Below are 20,536 nucleotides of genomic sequence, written 5' to 3'. Positions count from 1 at the left end.
CTAAAAAAACAATTCAGTGGGGTGCTAAACCTCCCTTCCCCCCATATATTACAAGTAATGACTGTAGCTTTAAGAGATGAATGCTCTGAGTGGCTGTTACTAGGCAACCATAATTTTAGTTCTATATACAATTAGCCACAGTGGCAAAATATTTATACAAAATGGGAAGCCTATTTAATGACTAGTTCTGCAGTGTGTAAATGCAACTAATTACATGGTACCTACCTAGTTCCTTCTTCCATTGGGATTTCTTAGCATCCAACAAGGGTTTATCCCTTTCCCTTTCACCTAGAGTACTAAAGATGTCAGCTGGCTTCCATGAGTTTCTGTTGAAAAAAATTAGAAGAAAAGCTTGAAGGTTTTAAGGGAATTTACCTATTAGTAATGTTAAGAATATTAGAACTGGATCTAGGAGCAGATTTAAAGTAGATTTATACTGCTGTATTCCTGTAGTTGTGCCTATCTGAGTGGCTTAGGGATCAGCTAGAAGATCACCCCCTGCTTTGCACAGGTAGGAATATGTGTTTTGCCTGGTCTATTTCTCCTTGTGGTGTACAGACTTTCCCTATTAGCTTGCTCCTTAAGGAGCAGGTGACACTTTTGACTAAATAAATTGCCAAATCAAAGATGCGCATAATATCTACTGTGACTTTAACCAGTATCTGAGATAGAAAGCAATCAAATGTCTACTGTATAATGCTTGAGAACTTCCAGTACAAGAATTATACATCCTTGTATGATTCTTTAATAGTATGTTCTGTGTAGTGTAGGGTCATAAGTTGGACAGAACTTGACAGCACATAACAACATCCATCCTGACATTTATACTATCTTTCATAAACATTCATATTAAACAAATTCAACTAATTTCAATTCTAAATTGAAAAAAATTACATACATAAGGTTCTGCTCAGCCTTCTTGAATGCTTCTTTTTTTCTTATACTGTTTTCACTTGGGACAGATATAGTTTCACCAGCTTTTTGAAGTAATCCTGTTATGTTTTCTTCTTCTGATACCTGATCAGCAGGAGGATTAATATCTAGACTGTTTTGAACTAGAAAATAAAAAGTGCTTTTTAAATGTAGTACTTCAGTAGATTTTCCACATTATTCTATACATTTATATTTGTATAAGGCTGATATTTGGCTGGTGTTTGAGAAAACTAGTTTGGGCCAACTGTAATTCAGCTAGGCATTGCATAAAATATTAACGTCCAAAATACACATGAAAAAGTGTTTATCATCAGATGTTTTCATGAGAAGACATGGTTAACAGGGTCCACAGCGCATACAAACTTACCTAGCTCTGGCATTTTTCCTAAATGTGTCAGACCTACCACCAAACTGTGGTTGCAGTAGTCCTAGTTTGGAATTCAAACCATGGTTTGTAAGTAAGTAACAATTTATTGTTGTAGCCATAGGCCATAACATTTCAGCATATAAACCAACATATAACAATACATCACAACATAAGGGTTAAAACCATGGTTTGTAAGTAAGTGACAATTTATTGTTGTAGCCATAGGCCATAACATTTCAGCATATAAACCAACATATAACAATACATCACAACATAAGGGTTAAAACATTATTATATTTTTATATAACAGGGTGAAACGGAAAAGTTTGAAACTAAGACACTAAGAAATAAATACAGCAAGAGGAAGAAAAAAAGAAAAACTATGCAATAACATGGAATTAGAGTTTGGCTAAAATTCTTGCAGAATTACCAAATACTAATTTCTTCCTTATATATATTGATAGCAAAATAAAAGTAGCCACTTTGAAGGTAACAATAAAAAAGTAATACATTCCTCATCTGAGTCAGAAAACTTTACAAGTTCAACAGTTTATTTTGAATGGATCCATAGAAGGAGCAATGTAGAACATAGTGTACAATATCTTCCACCTGATTAAGACTACAGAGACAGAGGTGTCGTTCCACAGGTATTCTTTGAAATTTGCCTTGTAAGTACTCAGATGGCATAGTTTAGAAATTAGTACTAGTAAATACCTTTCTTAATGTAACATTAGAAAAGTCAGCTAAATAAGAGAAGCGTTTGTTTTTCTTAATCTGAGGATACCACAAAGAGAATTTAGATTGTCAAGCCATGCCAATATCACAAAGGTGCTTATATTAGGAACAAAACAGAGACAAAAGTTTAACTGAATTGTCAGACCTGGCTATTCTGACTGTTTTGGAGTCCATGTAAGGTTTGCCTCATGAGTCTACATTCCTGGTCGAACCAAGTCTTTCTCATATGGTCCTGTTTAGTTTGTCTAACTGTGTTTAAATAAGGATTCAACAAAGAAATGATATTTGCAAATATATCAAAAATATCTAGATCAAGTGAATCCAATTTCTCAATCCTATTCATTTCTGAGTTTTGAGAAGAGCTTTAATTTTATTGTCTAAACAAAACTCCATTTAAGATGTCATTTGTCTAAACTGGGACCTACATTATTGTAACATATAATTGGTGAAGGTTTAATGAGTGCAGAAAAAAAGTATAAACTGCGGCACATGATCACTCTCTGGCCTACTGTGAATGTCAAAATGCTGAATCCTAAGTAAAAGACACGGAAAACAGGGTATAATAGTGTCATTAGAGCTTAAAAAGGTATAAAACCCTTTAGAGTTATATTCAGTGCCATGAAGGCTGTAAAAACCAAATCTAAAAGCCCGATTCAAAAGATAAACTCTTGTTCATGACCCTATCCAAGGAAAACCACGGGAGATACCATAAGTCCTTTGGGTTGATTTGTTCCTTTCTGATAAAGCTGTTAATACCCTGGCCCACTCTAGCATTGAAGTCTCCCACTAACAGGATATCAGCACTGGGGAATAGTTCCTCTGCTTTCTCCAATGTCCACTGCAGAGAGGACCAAACTCGATTCCAGAAGATATTCTTGCATGGAGGTATGTGAATATTGATGCAGAGGATATATCCCAATTTACTAGAAATGTAGATAACCTGGAGGTACATACAATCAGACCAAAGCAATGGCTGGATTTCTCCCTCTACGTCAGCAGACCTAAAGGTCACCAGACCCTCACTTGCCCTCCCAAATGGGCCAGATTTAATAGCTGGTAAGGCAAAAGAGTGAAAGCCCTGTAAAGAAGGTGACAAAGGGTCTAGGCACCAAGTTTCCTGGAGGAAGATGTCAGATTTTACTGAAGGGTTTATAGCATCAGTGAGTAAGCCGGTCAGTTCAGTGTCACAGTTTAGAAGCTTGTCATATGACATGGGTTCACAGTTCTGGATGGGAATAGCTAGGGGCTCAGTTAATCCATGGATCAGTGGCCTTTCTTCCTCATTTCTCTCCTGAGGATTGTTTGTTCCTAATAGAGAGAGTGATGTAAGGGATTTAACTGATGTAAGTAGGCAGGTTAACATATTCTCAAATTCATACATCATACAAATAATTTCATCTGAATCATTACTAATCAAAATCTCAAAAGGGGGAGATGAGGAAATATATTTAGCATCAAATGAGAAGTTTTGATAACTATGGAAACAAGTTGGCTTCTTTACAGAGTTAGGGATTGGCTTCCATGTAGGCCATTCACTTCTATTACCCATCACAAGAGGCTGATTTATGCTTCTTTTGGCAAAAAGTGGCTGGATGGTCATATCACGAAACACTCGAACAGGAGTAATTTGATGCAACAACAGAAAAGTTTTCATTTTTATCAACCTTAAGGGGAGAGTAGGTTGTTTGAAAGTCAAATGCACCCTCTTCACTGCTGACAATGTTGGCAGCCAATTAATGGCAGTTACGCCTGCTAATTGAGGATCTATTTATAGAATTTTACTCAAAGAGTTGATGGCATTTCTATGGGAATTCCAGCATTTAGGCCAATACAAAGTGTGACCTGATGTAACTGCAATACCCAATTGCAACTTTGAAAAACATAATCCTTGGCCTCAGCAGCAATTTTGACAATGTTTTGAGGACTGAATGCTTTTACAAATTAACTAATCTAGTGTCTTGTTCAAGATGTTGCACCTTGGCATTAGAGGCCCAGTGATTGGTTGTAGAAGCAAGTCTCCCCAGATATTTTCCTGTAAAAGATTCAGAAGAATTCCACATATGTTCAACTATAGATACCAGTTACTGTTTTGGCTATCAACAGACATTGCTTAGTCACAAATTCCATAACAGCAGGTCACTATGTTTCATTGCTATCATGCTTTAGCATTTTTTCTAAACTGTCCTTTAAGGACTCCTCATCAAACAGGATTTTTTCTCCCAGTGATACGTGGCTCTCTGGAGACTGGAAAGATTCTTCTGTTTCAAGCGCAGCATATCTCTTGCTTAAAGGGACCACAACAGAATCTCTCAGATCTTCCCACATAGAATAGATTTCATCAATCTTTAATTGACAGATTTTGTTGGAGGTGACCCAGAGTTTGCAAGGCTCCACATTTTGCATACCATAATGAGAAATGAGGGTAAATAAAAGAGAGACTCTCACCGTCTAATAACCAATGCCTGATACCTGCCCCTGGATGCCAAAATGCTGAAATGTCATGATTCTTCCAGTCTTCCAAGTCGTATCTGTATTTTCAATGTAATACTTTACTTCAAGGCTGCATAAACATCCCACTGCTAGCTGGAATCTCTAAACAGCAATCCACAAAGGATAGGCAAGTTCTGGGTATTCTGAATATTCAGACAGAGAAGAAAACCAAAATTTGTGGGAGAGGCTCTGACCAGTGCTGTTGCTCGAGTCCGTCACCATCTTCCACAACTGTGTTGCATCTCCCAAACCATGGTTTGAGCTTCCAAACATACTGTTTTCCTTTTCCATTCTCTCAAAACTCAGCTAAATTATGAAGTGCATCTCCTTTTTACATTGTAGTCTGCGGAATTCAAAGCAGTCTTCATTGTTTATATTATTTTGTAAATTGTATTGTTCTCCAGTCTTATAGTTCTGCTTTATTTGTATTACACTGTTAATGCACTGTTCTTTAAGTCTGTTCTTACTACATTGTTTTAGCAATAAAGGCAGACTATGAAGTAAATAAATAAATAAATGATCATTAAAAAGCACCAGAGTGGACCATAAAAACAACATAAAACATGAAGCAACTTAAAATGAATCTTAAGTATTTCTCAGGCTAAAACTAGACTATAAGATGATGTTAAGATCATTCCCTTAATTAAAAGCATGGGTGAACATAAACATTTTGGCCTGTCTCCTAAAAGAAAGTAGCATAGGTACCAGGTGGGCCTCAAGGGGAAGGGCATTTTATAAGTGCGGTGCTATCACTGAAAAAGCCCTGTCTCTGGTCAGCACCCACCTCACCTCCAAAGGTGGCAGTACACAGAGCAGAATTTGCAAAGAAAATCTTAGCTGCAGGCAGGACAATATAGGGGGAAGCGGTCCTTCAAGTACCCTGGCCCCAAGCCATTTAGAGCTTTAAAAGAAAGAACCAGCACTTTGAATTTTGCCTGGAAACAAATGGGCAGACAGTACAGATCTTTCAGTGGGTGATAGTCCCTATATCCAACCCCCAACAGTAGCCTCACTTTTTGGACGGACTCACTAAAGTTTCTGGATTGTTTTCAAAGGCAGCTCCATATAGAACACAATACAGTAATCTAACCTGGATGCGATCAGAGTATGGATCACTATGGCTAGAACATGGTTTTCAAGAAATGGCCATAGCTGGCTTATCATGAACATGTTTCTTCAGGCAGAGTGCAACCCCCTCCAGGACAGGCTGAGTCCTAATTCCTTGAACAACTTTGGCATTGACCAACACTTCCTCATTCTTGTCTGGGCTGATCTTCACTGACAGCCATTATTATTTTTTTAAATTAAATTTTATTGTGAAAAAGTTAAAAGATAGAACAAGAGAAAGAAAGTGAAACATAACAAGAAGACAACTACAAAGGGCCAAGAATGGCCTACAAATCAATCTACAAAGGAAAAGCAGTAAGAAACATAATAGGCATATTATTAATCCATTACAGTTTTTCGCCTACAGTCATTACGTAGAGGTTGGAGTGTTGGACTAGGATCTGGGAGACCCAAGTCTGAATCCCTGCTCTGCCATGGAAACTTGCTGGGTGACCTTGGGCCAGTTTCACAAACACACAAATCCTAACCTATCTCACAGGATTGTTGTGAGGATAAAATGGAGAAGACAAGAATGATATAAACTGTTTTGGGTCCACAAGGGGGAGAAAGGCAGGGTATAAATAAATAGATACAAAATCAGACCTATTCCCATCTCTGGGCACCTATAAAAGATTTCCACAGACCCACCTGATTAAGGTGTTAAGGAGAAGTGGAGTTGGGTCTTTTGTGTATAATGCTGACACCTCGCTCCAAATCCCAGTGACTTCATGTAGATTTTAAACAGCACAGTGGACAAGATAGAACTCTATGGGACCCTCCACTTGAAGCCAGCTGGGTGACCTTGGGTCAGTCACAGCTTCTAGGAGCTCTCTCAGCTCCACCCACCTCACAGGGTGTTTTGTTGTGGGGATAATGATAACATACTTTGTAAACCGTGCTGAGTGGGTGTTAAGTTGTCCTGAAGGGCAGTATATAAATCGAATGTTGTTGTTGTTATAACATAAATGCCATAGGACAAAGCAGCAGCTCTCCCCCCACCTTCTGGAATTGGCCAGTTAAGTAAGCATAGAACCACTGAACCTCCACTCCCAATGCAGCCAGCCTTTCTAGGATGATACCATCGTATTAAAAAACATGGAGAGATTCAGGAGAACCAACAGAGACTCCCTGTCACTTCCAAGCAAAGATGAGAAACAGTGACCAAGGCTGTTCTATCCCAAATCCAGACTTAAATCTGGATTGAAATGGTTCTAAATAATCTGTCTCCTCCAAAACCACCTGAAGCTGTGCCTCCACCACATCCACTCAAGTACCTTGTCCCAAAATGGAATGCTGGCCACCAAGCAGCACTTGTTGGGTTAGTGGGATCTACTGATGTCTTTTTCAGGAGGAGTCTCATGACCATGTCTTTCAAGGTGCTCAAAACTATGCCATCCTGCAGAGAGGCATTTACTTCCTGGACCACTTTACCATCATCCATGAAGGGCAAGAGTCAAGTATAGATGTGGTGGTCCAAACACTTCTAAGCAGCTGGTCCACTTCATCAGGCCTCGTCAACTGAAAGTCATCTATACAACTAGGACCAGATTGCATTCTAATGGCAGCCTTAGACAAAACCTCACCAACTGTGGAATCTAATTCATGGTGGATGCAAAGGATTTTATCTGCAAAATGCTTTGCAAAAGCATCACAATGGGCCTATATGTTTTCTGGGTCTACAGTCTCAGGATCCTGGGTTAAGAGTCCTCTCACAACCCAGAAAAACTCTACTGGACAGCACTGCACAGAAACAACAGTGGCAGAGAAGTGAACTCACTTCACTACTATTACCGCCACAGAGCAGGCTTGATAATGTGGTCCTTTTCACTATGAGTTTTCTTCTACTTGCACTCCAACTGTCTGCTCAGTTGCTTCATCACCCTAAGCTCCTCAGTGAATCAGGGAGTATTGCACCCTCTGCAGTAGGAAACAGGGTGCTCAGAAGGTGTTCACGAAAAAGAGAGAGAAAAATTCTCGCGGGAACCAAAAAAAGGGAAATTGTTCACTTCTTACGTGATTATATTAAAGTATTTTCAATATCAATTACAAAGAAATTATACAATCTGCTCATATACAAACAATAAAGATGTCCAGAATGTCTATCATCTGTGTGTATTCCTTTATCTCAGTGTGCAGATGAGTCTTCACAAAGTCTTCTCATATAAATCCAGTTTGAAAGTACAATGAACAGAAATTGCCACGCCCAATCTGGGGCCGGCTACAAACAGATTTCGTCCCCTTCGTCAGGGGCGTGGTTTATAACTGTAAAAAACAACATTCTTATATTAATATACAGTTAACAATACATAAATATTTTACACACACACATCAGGTGTGGTATACTTACTTGAATGTCCTTGTGCTCTTTTCTATGTGGGTTGTACGATAAGACCATTAAAAACCAGGATTTTTGAACACATGTCTAGGATTAGACACAGAGTAATGGAGGCGCCCCTGGTACAACATTTCATCGAGCATCACCATGAAGATAATTCCTTTAAAGTAGCGGTATTGGAGGTTGTAACTAAGGGACATGCAAATCAAATTAGGTTATTGAGGAGGGAAGCTTTTTGGATTGTCTTCTTGCAGACGGTCAGACCGCATGGCCTCAATACGGAACTGTCATTGAACTGCTTTTTGTAATCAGTTATGTTGCTTTAAAGTTTTGAGATTGAATAATGAGGACGTGATTTAAACCGTAGTTGAAGTGATTAGCCACACGCAGGAGAAGATACAGCTGCTGTGGCTTGGATACTGGAGACATACGCGTCCATATTAAATATTGATTGTAATACTTTATGCTGTGGGAATACAACAGGTCAGTTCCATTTGGGGGAGTGTAAAATATTTATGTATTGTTAACTGTATATTAATATAAGAATGTTGTTTTTTACAGTTATAAACCACGCCCCTGACGAAGGGGACGAAATCTGTTTGTAGCTGGCCCCAGATTGGGCGTGGCAATTTCTGTTCATTGTACTTTCAAACTGGATTTATATGAGAAGACTTTGTGAAGACTCATCTGCACACTGAGATAAAGGAATACACACAGATGATAGACATTCTGGACATCTTTATTGTTTGTATATGAGCAGATTGTATAATTTCTTTGTAATTGATATTGAAAATACTTTAATATAATCACGTAAGAAGTGAACAATTTCCCTTTTTTTGGTTCCCGCGAGAATTTTTCTCTCTCTTTTTCGTCGGCATAATTAGTGGGAATAGCCTCCGTTCCTTTTTCTCAGAAGGTGTTCACGGCAGAGTGTGGATTTTTACTAGTCTCCCTTTCCCTACTTGATCACTTTAACCACTGCCTTGATAGGCAGCAACACCTACACACCTAGACACATGGACTGTGCAGTATTTCACATTAGGATCTTTAACAACACATTGCAACAATAATTAGAAAGGATTAGAACCTCAAAAGAAAAGAAACATTACTTAATTTTCTTCTCAGCCCAAATAACTGAAAATATGGACAGTAGGGGTATGCACATACACAAAAAAAGGAAATCCAGATCCAGGTTTCATGGATACCCCAAAAATCCAGGATTCCTGAAATTTGGGAATGATTCTCTGATCCAGTTAAGATGGATCAGAGGATCCTAGATTTAGTCAGCCATTAACCTCTATGGGGAAACTCTGAGGGCTGAGGGTGGCATTTTTTAAGCAAATTCTACCAAAATTTCAAGGAACCTACTCCTGACAGTCCTGTAAAGACCCTCAAGTTTCAGGAAGACTGGACCCTGGAGTCCAATTCTATGGGCCCCTGAAGAAGGTGCCCCCACCACTCTCCATTTTTTCCTATGGGGGAAACATTTCCAAGCAGGATCTCAGGCAGAAACACACAGGGGCAAGGCTGCCAGTAGCCAAAGGCACACTCCCAAATGCAAGAGAAAGCCCAACAGAACTTAAGTAAATCAAGGGGACCAACTTCAAACCAGAGAACCATGTCAAAACAGAGAATTCCACCCAAACCAAACTAAAGCACAGGACACTGTTGCCACTTAGCCCAACTGAACCAGTGTCACTCACAGATGCCAGGCAGACAAGAAGAGCTCCTGCATAGATTGGGCTACTCACTCGCCCTTGCTGCCTCACTTTCCTTCCCTCTTGCTTCTGCTTCACTCTGCCCTCCTGCCCCTTGCCTCTTGGAAAAAAGTGGGAGAAGCCCAGGAAGGAGCCAGTCAGAGGCTAAAACAATGTTTTCAAGATTTATCTGGATTTATCCAGAGGTCTGGATCCAAGTTCTGAGATTGGATCGCAGATTCTCTTATTTGATTTGGGAAAGCAAGATTTAGGTGGATCAGCAAAAATCCAGTTTTTCCCCAAATCCCAGATTGCACACCCCTAATAGATAGGGTGTCTACATGAAACCTTTACAGCTTTGAATAAGTAGTTTTCAAATGGAGTCACAGAACATTAATGCAGTTTTCTGCATATGATAAAGCAATTCAGAAAATTTATTACAGCAAAAAAATAAAAGATTGTATTCTGAAAAGCCTCATCTTGTGCAAGAGATGGAACATGAGAGACCAGAAATACCAAACATGAAAGCGTGGGAAACCACATGCAGAGGAAATAAAGTAAACGGCACAATGAATAACTAGAAAATAATTTAAAGTGATAGCATATCAGTGAAAGTGCAATAAATACTATAAATGCTGTCTAATGTTAGTCCTAGAGTTATGTTTTGCTTCAGTATCTCTACTATGTTTTGGATCCTTGCAAATGCTATGTCTTTAAACTTGTTTATGTTTACCTTATGGTACTGTATTGAAATGTACTTACTTGATACTGATTGTATTAACCTCGTACTGTGTAATCCGCTTTGAGTCTCAGTGAGAAAGGCGGACTATAAATGACGTAAATAAATAAATAAGAATATCACATCAATAACTTGTAACAAGCATAAAAAAACCATAACTTATAACATGCATAGAAGAGTCCAAGCTGTATGCAAAATAGCCATATCAAAGGATGGTACAGAAGAAATTTCACCGGGAGATCGTCCAACAGTTAAGTCTTCATTGGACAATTATGGAATTTTCTATGCTTGTTATAAGTTATTGATGTGATATTCTTATTTATTGGTATTTATAGTATTTATTGCACTTTCACTGATATGCTATCACTTTAAGTTCATTTATTTTCTAGTTATTCATTGTGCCTTTTATTTCCGCTGCATGTGGTTTTCCACTCTTTCATATTTGATTTTGGTGTTTGGAGGAGCCTCTCATTTTGGTCAGACCAGAAATACCTGCAATTTGTAGACTCGTGCATGACCATGTAGTGGAACCATTTTTCATCAATGAACTGACTTATCAACAAAACTAATTACCTACAGATGTTTCAAAATCTTGTCGCACAGTTGCCTAACCTCAATCAAGTAATTTTCAAGCAACATGGTTGTTCACAACATTGGGGAAGGGAGGTTCATGATTGCCTTAATGCAACATTTCCAGGTTGCTGGATTGGTAGCGGAGGCCCAATTCCATGACCTCCCTGCTCTCCTGATATAACCCAATTAGACTTCTTTTTGTAGCCTTATGAAAGGAAGGTAAACACAATAGCAGAGCTACAACAGAACACTGATACTGTTGCAACAGTGGCAAACGTGCTTGAGTGAACCTGGAGTTACAATATCACAGATGGTCTGTGTCAAAGTGGAATTTGGATAACTATGCAAAATAAATTTTTATATAAACCTATGGATATAGTCTATTCAATAGTCTATTCAATAAAGCAAACTTAATTACTATACGTGTTTTCGTTCAATAATTATTGTGATTCTAAGTTTCAAAGGTTTCACTTGGATACACTGTATTATGTGGCCAGCACACAACTACTAAAGAATAAAAGAAACCCTTTTAAATTCAAGAATAACCTATTAAATCACTTAATACTGATGTAAACGATGCAAATATTTCATTACTTTTAAAGAGCTAAGCTTGCTTAAAAGTTACTAGGAAAGTAACCCATCTTACTTGTTTCTTCCCCCTTTTCATGCTGATGCTGCAAGACTCTTTTGGTTCCTCCTTTCACAGCCACCAGGATCTGTTCGAGTTGCTGTTGTGTTAAACATACCAAACTGTCTCTTACATCTTCAACAGAAATGGGAGGCTTTTGGGACTTCTTATTGGACGTCAAAAGTTTTTTAACTGAGACTTTGGTGGTGTGGATATCAGGTTTTGCTGTTATATTGTCATTATGGATGATGAAAACATCGTCTTTCTTGCTGGACTCTTCAGTTGATATCAAAATTTCATGATTTTTCCCACCTTTTGTTACTGAAAGCCTTGATCCAGTTCTGTGTTTTGTTAAACATTCATTCTTCTCACAAGTAGTTTGCACTGATTTCAGAACATTCCCATTCTGTTTTGTTCTCAATGTATGTTTCAAGATTTTGTTTTTATTACACATCTGTTAAAACAATAAGAAATGTACCTATTATAATTGCATCCCCAGACTCAACCTTCTTTTCCAGGCCATGCTGTTGAAACAGATTTTTAAGAAGCTGCCCTAGCTAAACAAGCAGGATAACACAATTAATTTTAAGAGTACAGTCTCTTGGTACAATGGGGTTGTACAGGTGGGGAACAAGAGTATACTGTACATGAAGGAGGAGAAATTATGTTGCTCTGGATATAAGTACATATCTTGCTTAATATGCAATATTACAGTGCATCTGGACACAGCCAAAAGAATTGTATTACATTTTTTAAAAAAGATTTGTTCTCTGTTTTGATCCACTAATCTTCAAGGTTGTATACAACAGATTAAAACTGGATTGGGGGGGGGGGGGGCTTTAGGAATTTTGATAAAAGGTAGTGGATACCACCACAATAATTACAAAACGTCAGAAGGGTCCAAGGCAAACAGCCTTCTCTAACCAAAGAAGTTGCTTCTGAATGGACTGGCTCAGCGTGCATCTACCCTACTACACAACAAACTGCTTTTAAAACTAAAGGACCTTTCAGACATAGAAACTGAACCAGTATGGCAGTAGGTTGTTCAAAAGGAATTGGAAGGGGAGGGCAGAGAACACATTCAGTTCCTACTGGGTCTGTCTCAGTCTTTGCATCTCAGTTCATTCCTGTATTTATCAGTAACACTCCAAGCCTACTGAAGTCTTGTTAGGAAAATTACTCTAAGTGGAGTTGACTTGTAATAATGTTACTAAATATACCAGCTTACTAAAGAGAATCCTTTAATGAAGCTTACTCTTTGAAATTTAAAGTAAAATTCTATCTAAATTTGCAAAGCAGATTAACGAAATTGCCATGAACTACATGGTACTTGTAACTGTTTTCTTGAATTACAACAGTGTCTCATAAACTGGAACAACTGTAGGTACAAATCTTCCACAACAGAAGCATTATATTCCTATATTATGAGGTCTGCTTAATTATGGTGACACTTCTAAAAACTTACCTTTACACTTGATTTGGACTTACCCACTGTGAAAGGAAGAAACATACATGAATGAGAAATTTTATTAATAGTAATGATATCAGTAGCAACACAAGAATACGGTTGAGTCTTCAAGTTCAATCTTGCAAAATGGTAACTTTTGGGTAAAAATGGCAGATATGCATGTTTTAAATAAATGTAATGTATCCATCTCTGACAGACTACAATAGCCTATTTTGACAGTACCACTCTTCAGAGCACTCAAGTTAACAACCTTTCAAAAATATATGTAAGAGATGCACCTGTAAGAGGCAGACAATTTCACAATTTGAGTTAAATACTTTCTTACACCCAACCATGCAACCTAATTTATGTGAATGGCAACCTCAGTAAGAAGTGCTAATGAATTTTAATATATAGTAAAAGCTTTGTTAACGTGCATCCTTGGGAAATGGGCTTAACAAAGCTGTTAGTAAAGCTTTTATCTGATGGCAAGGGGGCAACAGCATCAAGTGGATAGTAACCAAGCATAGGGCAAGATGGGACACACTGCCTGTGTTACTGCCACCTGATTGGCACTGGTGCTCTTTTATTTATTTATTTATTTATTTATTTCATTTCTAGACCGCCCTCCCCGTCAGACAGGCTCAGGGCGGTGTAACAACATCCAATTTTTTCATAAAGTTTAAAACAATAAAAACATTATTAAAAATATTAAAACACTATTCCATATACCACCAGGCTGAGAAGTGCCTGTACAAGTGACTCAGGATTTGAACTGGGTGGTACCTGCACAAGTAACTCACATGAGTCAGTTGCTCAGGAATTGCTTGGCTGCCGGTTTCCCAGGGTCCCACACTTACTGGTTAATGGAGTGCTGATTAACAAAACTTTCACAGTAAATACTTTTCAAGCAACTGTGCTTAGGACTCCAAGTCCAGTAGATATTGTTCTATTCTTAGTTTAACTGTTGCTATATATTAAAAATGTACAAATTTAGGACAAGGCCACAGGAGACGTGCAGCGCAGTCCTAAATGTTTATCTGGAACAAAATCCCATAGAATTCAATGGGACATATCCTAGAAAGTGTGTTTACATTTTCAACTTTAAGGTTAGATCCAGTGCAAGGAACTTGCAAGCATCCTCCCAGCTTTCTACTCCCTCCCCAAGCAGCCATTTCTGATGCTGGAAAAGGTTATTCCCCAGGACCTGAGTGGAGTAACAGCTACACAGATCAAGAGGATGAAGTGGGAGAGGGAAGGGAAGAAAGTCACTCCCTAAGGTTTCTTTTGTGAGTGCAAGTGGCTTTCACAGGAAAAACCCAGGAAGACCAACAGTCATCAGTACCTTTTGTTGACAGATCACAGGATCCAGTCCATTCCGTACAATCCTAAATGGTAAGACCATTGACTTCAATGGGCTTAGAAAGTGGTAATTCTTTTGAGCATTGCACTGTTAGTCTGCTAAAGCACCTTAAAACAGTATTGTGGATTTGCCTATTGCTTTATAGAAAGATCATTATAAGCAATAATGAATAATAAGATGAAATAAGATTTTAAGTGACTGCACCATCAATACAAAGAAAAAATGAATTTCATGTAACAGAGGCTTGAGAATTTCTCTAGGTGAGAAAGAATCTGGTGAAGGCTGCCCTTTCTGCCTATGCCAGAAACAGCAGGAGCGCTCAGATTCTTTTGCTGCTTCTGGCATTGAGAGTGCTCCCTCAGGAGATGCTACAGCATTCTAGATTACTTTGTACAAGGAGCCCGCCATTCCTGAGTAGCACCAGAACAGACAAGTTGCAGCTTCTGGCAGGATGCCCTCTGAAATGCATGACTGGCTCAGGTGGCTGCCTAGTCTCCCTCTCTCTATAGGTGATCCAGTCAATCCTCTCTTGTCATTATTTATTTTCTTCTAATAAAATGATATACAAATTGATCTTGTACACCTTACACAATATAGTAATCAAAACATGCCATAGTTATCCATACAGTTCTTTAGAAACTAGTTGACATTTGTGCTCATTTCATAGAACCACAGCCTTCTAAATTATCTAGTCCAACCCCCTGCCCAATGCAGAAACAGCCTAAAACATCCCCAACAAGTATTCATCCAGCCAATCTAGAAGACTTCCAGTGAGGGCAAACCCACCACATCCCTAGGCAACTGATTCCACAGCTAAATTACTCTTAATGTGAAGAATTTTTTCCTAATATCCAGCCAGTATCTTCCTTCCTGTATGATCTTCCCATTGTTTCGAGTCCTATTCTGTTGCCAGCAGGAAGAGCGTCCTTCCCTCCTCTAACAGTGCAATCCTAAGCAGAGTCACTCCAGTCTAAGCCAATTAATTTCAATGGCCTTACACTGCAGTAACTCTGCTTAGGATTGCATTGTTAGTGAGTCTTTTAAATACTTAAAGAGAGCAATCATGTCTCCCCTCAACCTTCTCCTAATTGAACATTACCAGGCCCCTCAGTCTTTCTTTGTAGGGTTTGGTATCTAGGCCTCTGATCATCCTGGTTGCTCTCCTCTCATATACAAAAGCAGTTGGAAGTTATTTTAAGTACGTTACCTTACTCTGAGAGATCACTGAAATCTGACTTTCTTTTTCAACAGATCAGTCAATAGAGTACAATCTGGGAGGAAGACTTCTTAGACCAATGAACAGTTGAGTTGCCTGGCAGGTTCCAACATTTTATTGGCCTAGCTCCTATGCAGAAATTTTTATCAGATGAAACTTTTCCACGCACTGACAAACTGATGAGAAAACTTTAACCAGCATTAAATTTCTATAGGTCAGCCTGCTGAGAAAGGGGGCAGGGGTAGGTAACCCTAGTTCACCTGGAAGACTTGTGCTTGCATAGTAATCCCAGAATACTCTACAAGTAATTCTCTAAAAAAAATTATGTAACTTTATGACTTGAATGCAGTATGCATGCTTATTCAGAAATTTGACTGTCAGCGCAATCCTAAACATAGTTACCCCAGTCTAAGCCCAACAGGGCTATAGCTAATTTGCTAGGATCTCAGCCTTCATTCCTTTTTGTGAAATCTGCCACTCAGGCAGTGCATATTATAATTTGTTTCCATCTAATCTTCAATTTAATAATGCATACCTTTGTTTTAATTATATGATGTATTAATGTTTGTGCATACTAATTTGAAATTGCAAAAAGCTTTTTAAAGTCTTATAAACATATTTAAAGCATTTACATTTCTTGTACACTGAACACAGTGGTCATGATCCTACACAGAGCTACATTGACTTATGCCCAATGAATCCAACGACTACAAGTACTTCTGTGTTGGACTGGAGCCAATATCTTCAACAAATGTGTGTGGAACTAAACTATTCATTCAATACAGCTGTGCTGTAAGGAAATAGTTCCTAGAGAAGCTTTGGTAAAGGGATGGGGACTGTAGACAATACCACTGAGTACTGTCTTGTTTGCAGTAAGCATGCTTCTACTGGGTAGTGTCCATGTCATTTAATATGTCATGTTAAATTGCTTGTTTCATTTCAACACTGTTTCAGCTCTGTATGAGATTTCTGCTTTATTTTTTTTCTGCGTTTCTGTAATCTATGTTCTATTGTATTGTTTACCAAATGTCCCAGCCATTGATCATAGTGACTTATACTGTAATCCACCTTATGTCTCAGAGAGAAAGATGGACTATAAATAAAATAATAAAGTCAGTTATATTCTAATATACTAAAATGTGTTTTTGCTGAAAATATGTGGATAAACAAGGCTTTTAATAATTCATAATACTAGTAATTGTACACAAAGGTGATCATACCAGAAGGAGCCAATATCAGTCTAGGTTTTCCATCCAGAATTTCAGTTTCAAGCTTTAAACCATCCCTGTAAAATAATGCAAAATTGTATTTTGTCATAATTGAAACAGCCTGGGACAAAATATAGAGCATAATGCTTATAAGGAACTACTACAAATGTAAGACTTCACAATAGTAAATATTTAACGTTACAGTATGCCATCTGGTATATTATCCTATTCCCTCTCCTCTCCCCCCTGTTGTTTTCCATTACCACCACATAATCCAATTATGGATTATACAGAAGAAGTGCTCAGCTGCTTTTGAGGCATCATTTACCATCACTGGGAATGGAAAAGATAAGTAAGACTGCGTGGGATGCACAGATATTAAACATTTTTAGATGTCTAATATACTCTTACATTTTATGGCTGGGGAGGAGGCACAACAGAAATAACTTCCCTTTTAGTGTTACAGTGGGCTCAATCCAAAACAACAAAAGGAGGAGGGACAGTTCAGTTTTTTAACATTTAAAACTGTAATGGATGGTGCGTTTGGTAATGCAGAAAGTAAAACGGACCCATTTTTATGCTATCTCCTCCTCCAAACTGAGCCCACATCCTAATGTAATACCTTGGAAATCTAGTTGGTCTTTAAGGTGCTACTGGACCTGAATCTTGCTTTTCTGTTACACTATATAACTTATTACAAAATAAAATATATTTATGAGACAGAAAACTAAAATAACTCCCTAGTGAATCCTCATCATTAAATGCTAGTTTTTATTTTTTTAAAAATCCTACTTACAAATGCTTGTGTTTAGACTTTAGACTATGTTAAACTACAATCTAAACAGTTTTGGAGAGCAGCTGACATACCGAGGATATTATATATCCACACCTAAATATTCAAAGAGATTTTGATGGAACCTTAAACCTTGTCCTCGGGAAGCCACTATTTGCCCCACTATCCCTACTTGTATGTTTTCCCAACAAAGCCAACAGCAACAGCCCAGTGCCATTTTTTTATTCAGAAAATAGCATGGAGCAACAGTCCCAATGCAAACCAATGCCTGATAATGGAGTTTTTTTAAAATGCTGGAAGCTGTGAAAATGATCCACCTTGTAAGGTCTTCAGCTGTTACAGAAGTTTTCATTAGTCATCTCATATATAGCATATTGCTTCAGCAGTCTAGCAGGCATGAATGTCAACTGCCAAATAGAAATTGGGGAGCAGGGAGGAGTTGTAATCCTTTCAGTGAATGAAGCTAGTGCTACACTGACTTGTAGGTACAAGTACAGAGTTGGAGTCCTTCTATTCAAAAAATGCAAGTTGTCATGACTTTGTTCATTTCATGTCCATGACCCAATGCTGACACCAATCTTTCTACAATGTTCACCACAAAGTTATAAGTGGAACACATTTATCAGAGTGGTTGACTGTGTTTTTATTATAGCAAGTGTCCCTTAAAAATACTGTGGATTAAAAGGGATGCTGAATTTAATGCAAATATATCAATCTCTTAAAACTGAATTTATGACCTACTTATGAAAGGCTGTTTTATGTAGAAAGTATCTTCAACAATCATGATGCAACACAACAGTTCATGTTCTTATTTATAGCTTGATACCAGGGACTGGTAAGTCATAGTGTCACCCAGGAATCCATCTGGGTGACCTTTATGCCTAGCAATTTCCTGGTCTCTACAACTGGCTCAGTAGTCCAAACCTAAATATCAAAGGCATGTATATTTACTTTGTATCTCATGGAAAACTGACACAAGAACTACTATCAGTTCTTGCTTCTGGTTGAGACTGTTTACTTTTTTGTACGAACAGGGCAGGGAACATCTCATAAGTAACAAAACGGGTAGATTAAATCTGAAAGACATGCTGGAAAGAAGCAACTCCTCCTGGCCTTGATTCCAACCAGATCTAGAAAAACCTGCCAGTTCAAAACATGTTCTTTGGCAATCAAAATATACAATGTATAGTAAATCTTCTAAAATATATATCAAATTTAAACATTTACAAAACTTATAGTGCACCCTATGAGGTTGCACACCAATTCTATTTATTTTAAAATCATTCTGTTTTAGTGGTTATAGCAACCAATTAGCCCATACTTTTACTTAGGAAGTTTCTAAATAATACATGGAAAATGTTGCCAGTGGTTAAAACCAGAGTTTTAAAACAGCCTTTTCTTGGCAATTGAATTCCTGATTTGAAGCAATTCGTTCTGATTTGTAGTCTGTAAAACAAATGGATTTACATCCACATAATGCATACATAGCTTACTTGTTAACACAGAATTATTAGCAGACAAAAACAGGTTGCCCAGCTTGCTCTTGTGACATGAGGAAGCAGCATGATGGGTAGAACCCAGCAAGTTAAACTTTTGCCACATGAAGATAAACATTATCCCTAACACCTGCCATTAAAGGCTCAATAACAGGAACAAAAGGTGTTATGCCAAAAGGTGGCAATCTTACATATAATGCCATCAATCTAATACAGTTAGGCATACATAAACTGTTTGGTACTGATGATTTTATATGTATTTAACTCGGTTGGATTGTGTTCAGTGTACTCAGAAAAGGGACGTAATTTCCCCCCCTTTTTTTAAACAGCAGATGAGCAACCTGTGCAACCAGCAATTTCTGAGGAAAGCTGCAGCAAACCCCATAAGGTCAAAACCGCTAAGCGAGCCATCCTGTTTTATGTGAAGAACAAACCCAGACCCAAGGCAAGAGCGCCCTAGGATCACAAGCGCGTTGGCCAGGTACACAAAGGCTGCTATGTAAAACCTTGGCAGGTCTTCCAGCTTCCTTCCATCCACTAACAAGAGGACCAAGAAACTTAAGCTCCAGCTGAGGTCTGGCAATGCCGCCTCCTTAAAGGAAATCTCGGGCGATAACAATGGGAGACACCTACACGCCGCCACAGAGAGCGAAGGAAAGGAGGAGTCGGGCGCTGTCTTACCCCAGATTCATGGCTCCTCCTCCACAGGCACAAAACCCAGCAGCCAGCGCCTCGGAGCCAGGACAGCGACAGGGCGAAGAAGGAGCAGAGCAGCAGCACGGCACAGCCCTCGACAGCGCTGAGGAGAGAGCGAGCACCAATTCATGTGTGTACATCTGTTGCTGCCACCGCACAATGAAAGGGCAGCTGATAGGCCAGCCGGCGCTACGGCGCTTTCACCAATGAGCTCTCCTCAGACTGAGGGGGTCGCGCTCTCTGTCTGCGAGGCGTTGTGGGATTTGGAGTCCTTGTCGGATCGTGGCTCCTTCCGGTCTTCGCGCTGGAGAACGGTAGAAGAGAGGGGAAGCAGGGAGAGTAATAGGAATTGCTGGAGGCGCGCTTAGAGGTTGACGGGCGACTGTTGAACTCCCCCCTTCCCACACCCAAGGCAGCACAAGTGGGGATTTGTTGTCTTTGGGCGCGGTTAATGATCGTGTTATACCCGAGTGCTCCTGGACTCCACGATCCTTCAGTGCTGTCACAAGATTATTGAACAATGGGGGTATGCAAGCTGAAAATCTGAATGTTACTGGCTGTAGGCATACTTTTAGAAAAGGTGCCATTAATGCCAGTGCTGGGACATTTTCGTTATGGGAATGGGAAAAGAGGACAAACGACAGTTTTTAAAACTGTACGTTCCTGGTGGTGTTATATTTCTCTAGAATGTTGTGCTTACGACAAAGTGGCAT

The 20,536-nt window shown here is 38.8% G+C and overlaps 1 protein-coding gene across 5 annotated transcripts in view; it reads right to left on the bottom strand.

Moving 5' to 3' along the window:
* The window catches only part of CCDC66 (coiled-coil domain containing 66), a 67,229-nt gene extending 47,267 nt beyond the window's left edge, over window positions 1–19,962 (bottom strand). For all 5 annotated transcript variants that reach the window (XM_054976220.1, XM_054976221.1, XM_054976223.1 and 2 more), the window contains exons 1-6: window positions 19,809–19,962; window positions 16,851–16,915; window positions 13,070–13,095; window positions 11,623–12,058; window positions 899–1,055; window positions 226–326 (exon numbers count right to left, since the gene is read on the bottom strand). In XM_054976220.1, the coding sequence (XP_054832195.1) occupies window positions 226–326; window positions 899–1,055; window positions 11,623–12,058; window positions 13,070–13,095; window positions 16,851–16,915; window positions 19,809–19,819 (796 nt within the window). In that variant the 5' untranslated portion in view covers window positions 19,820–19,962. The remainder of the gene's footprint in view (window positions 1–225; window positions 327–898; window positions 1,056–11,622; window positions 12,059–13,069; window positions 13,096–16,850; window positions 16,916–19,808) is intronic.
* Between the last annotated feature and the right edge of the window lie 574 nt (window positions 19,963–20,536).

The sequence above is a fragment of the Eublepharis macularius genome, chromosome 4 (assembly GCF_028583425.1).
Source record: "Eublepharis macularius isolate TG4126 chromosome 4, MPM_Emac_v1.0, whole genome shotgun sequence".
Lineage (NCBI taxonomy): Eukaryota > Metazoa > Chordata > Lepidosauria > Squamata > Eublepharidae > Eublepharis > Eublepharis macularius.
This window is presented reverse-complemented; position numbering and strand designations above follow the sequence as displayed.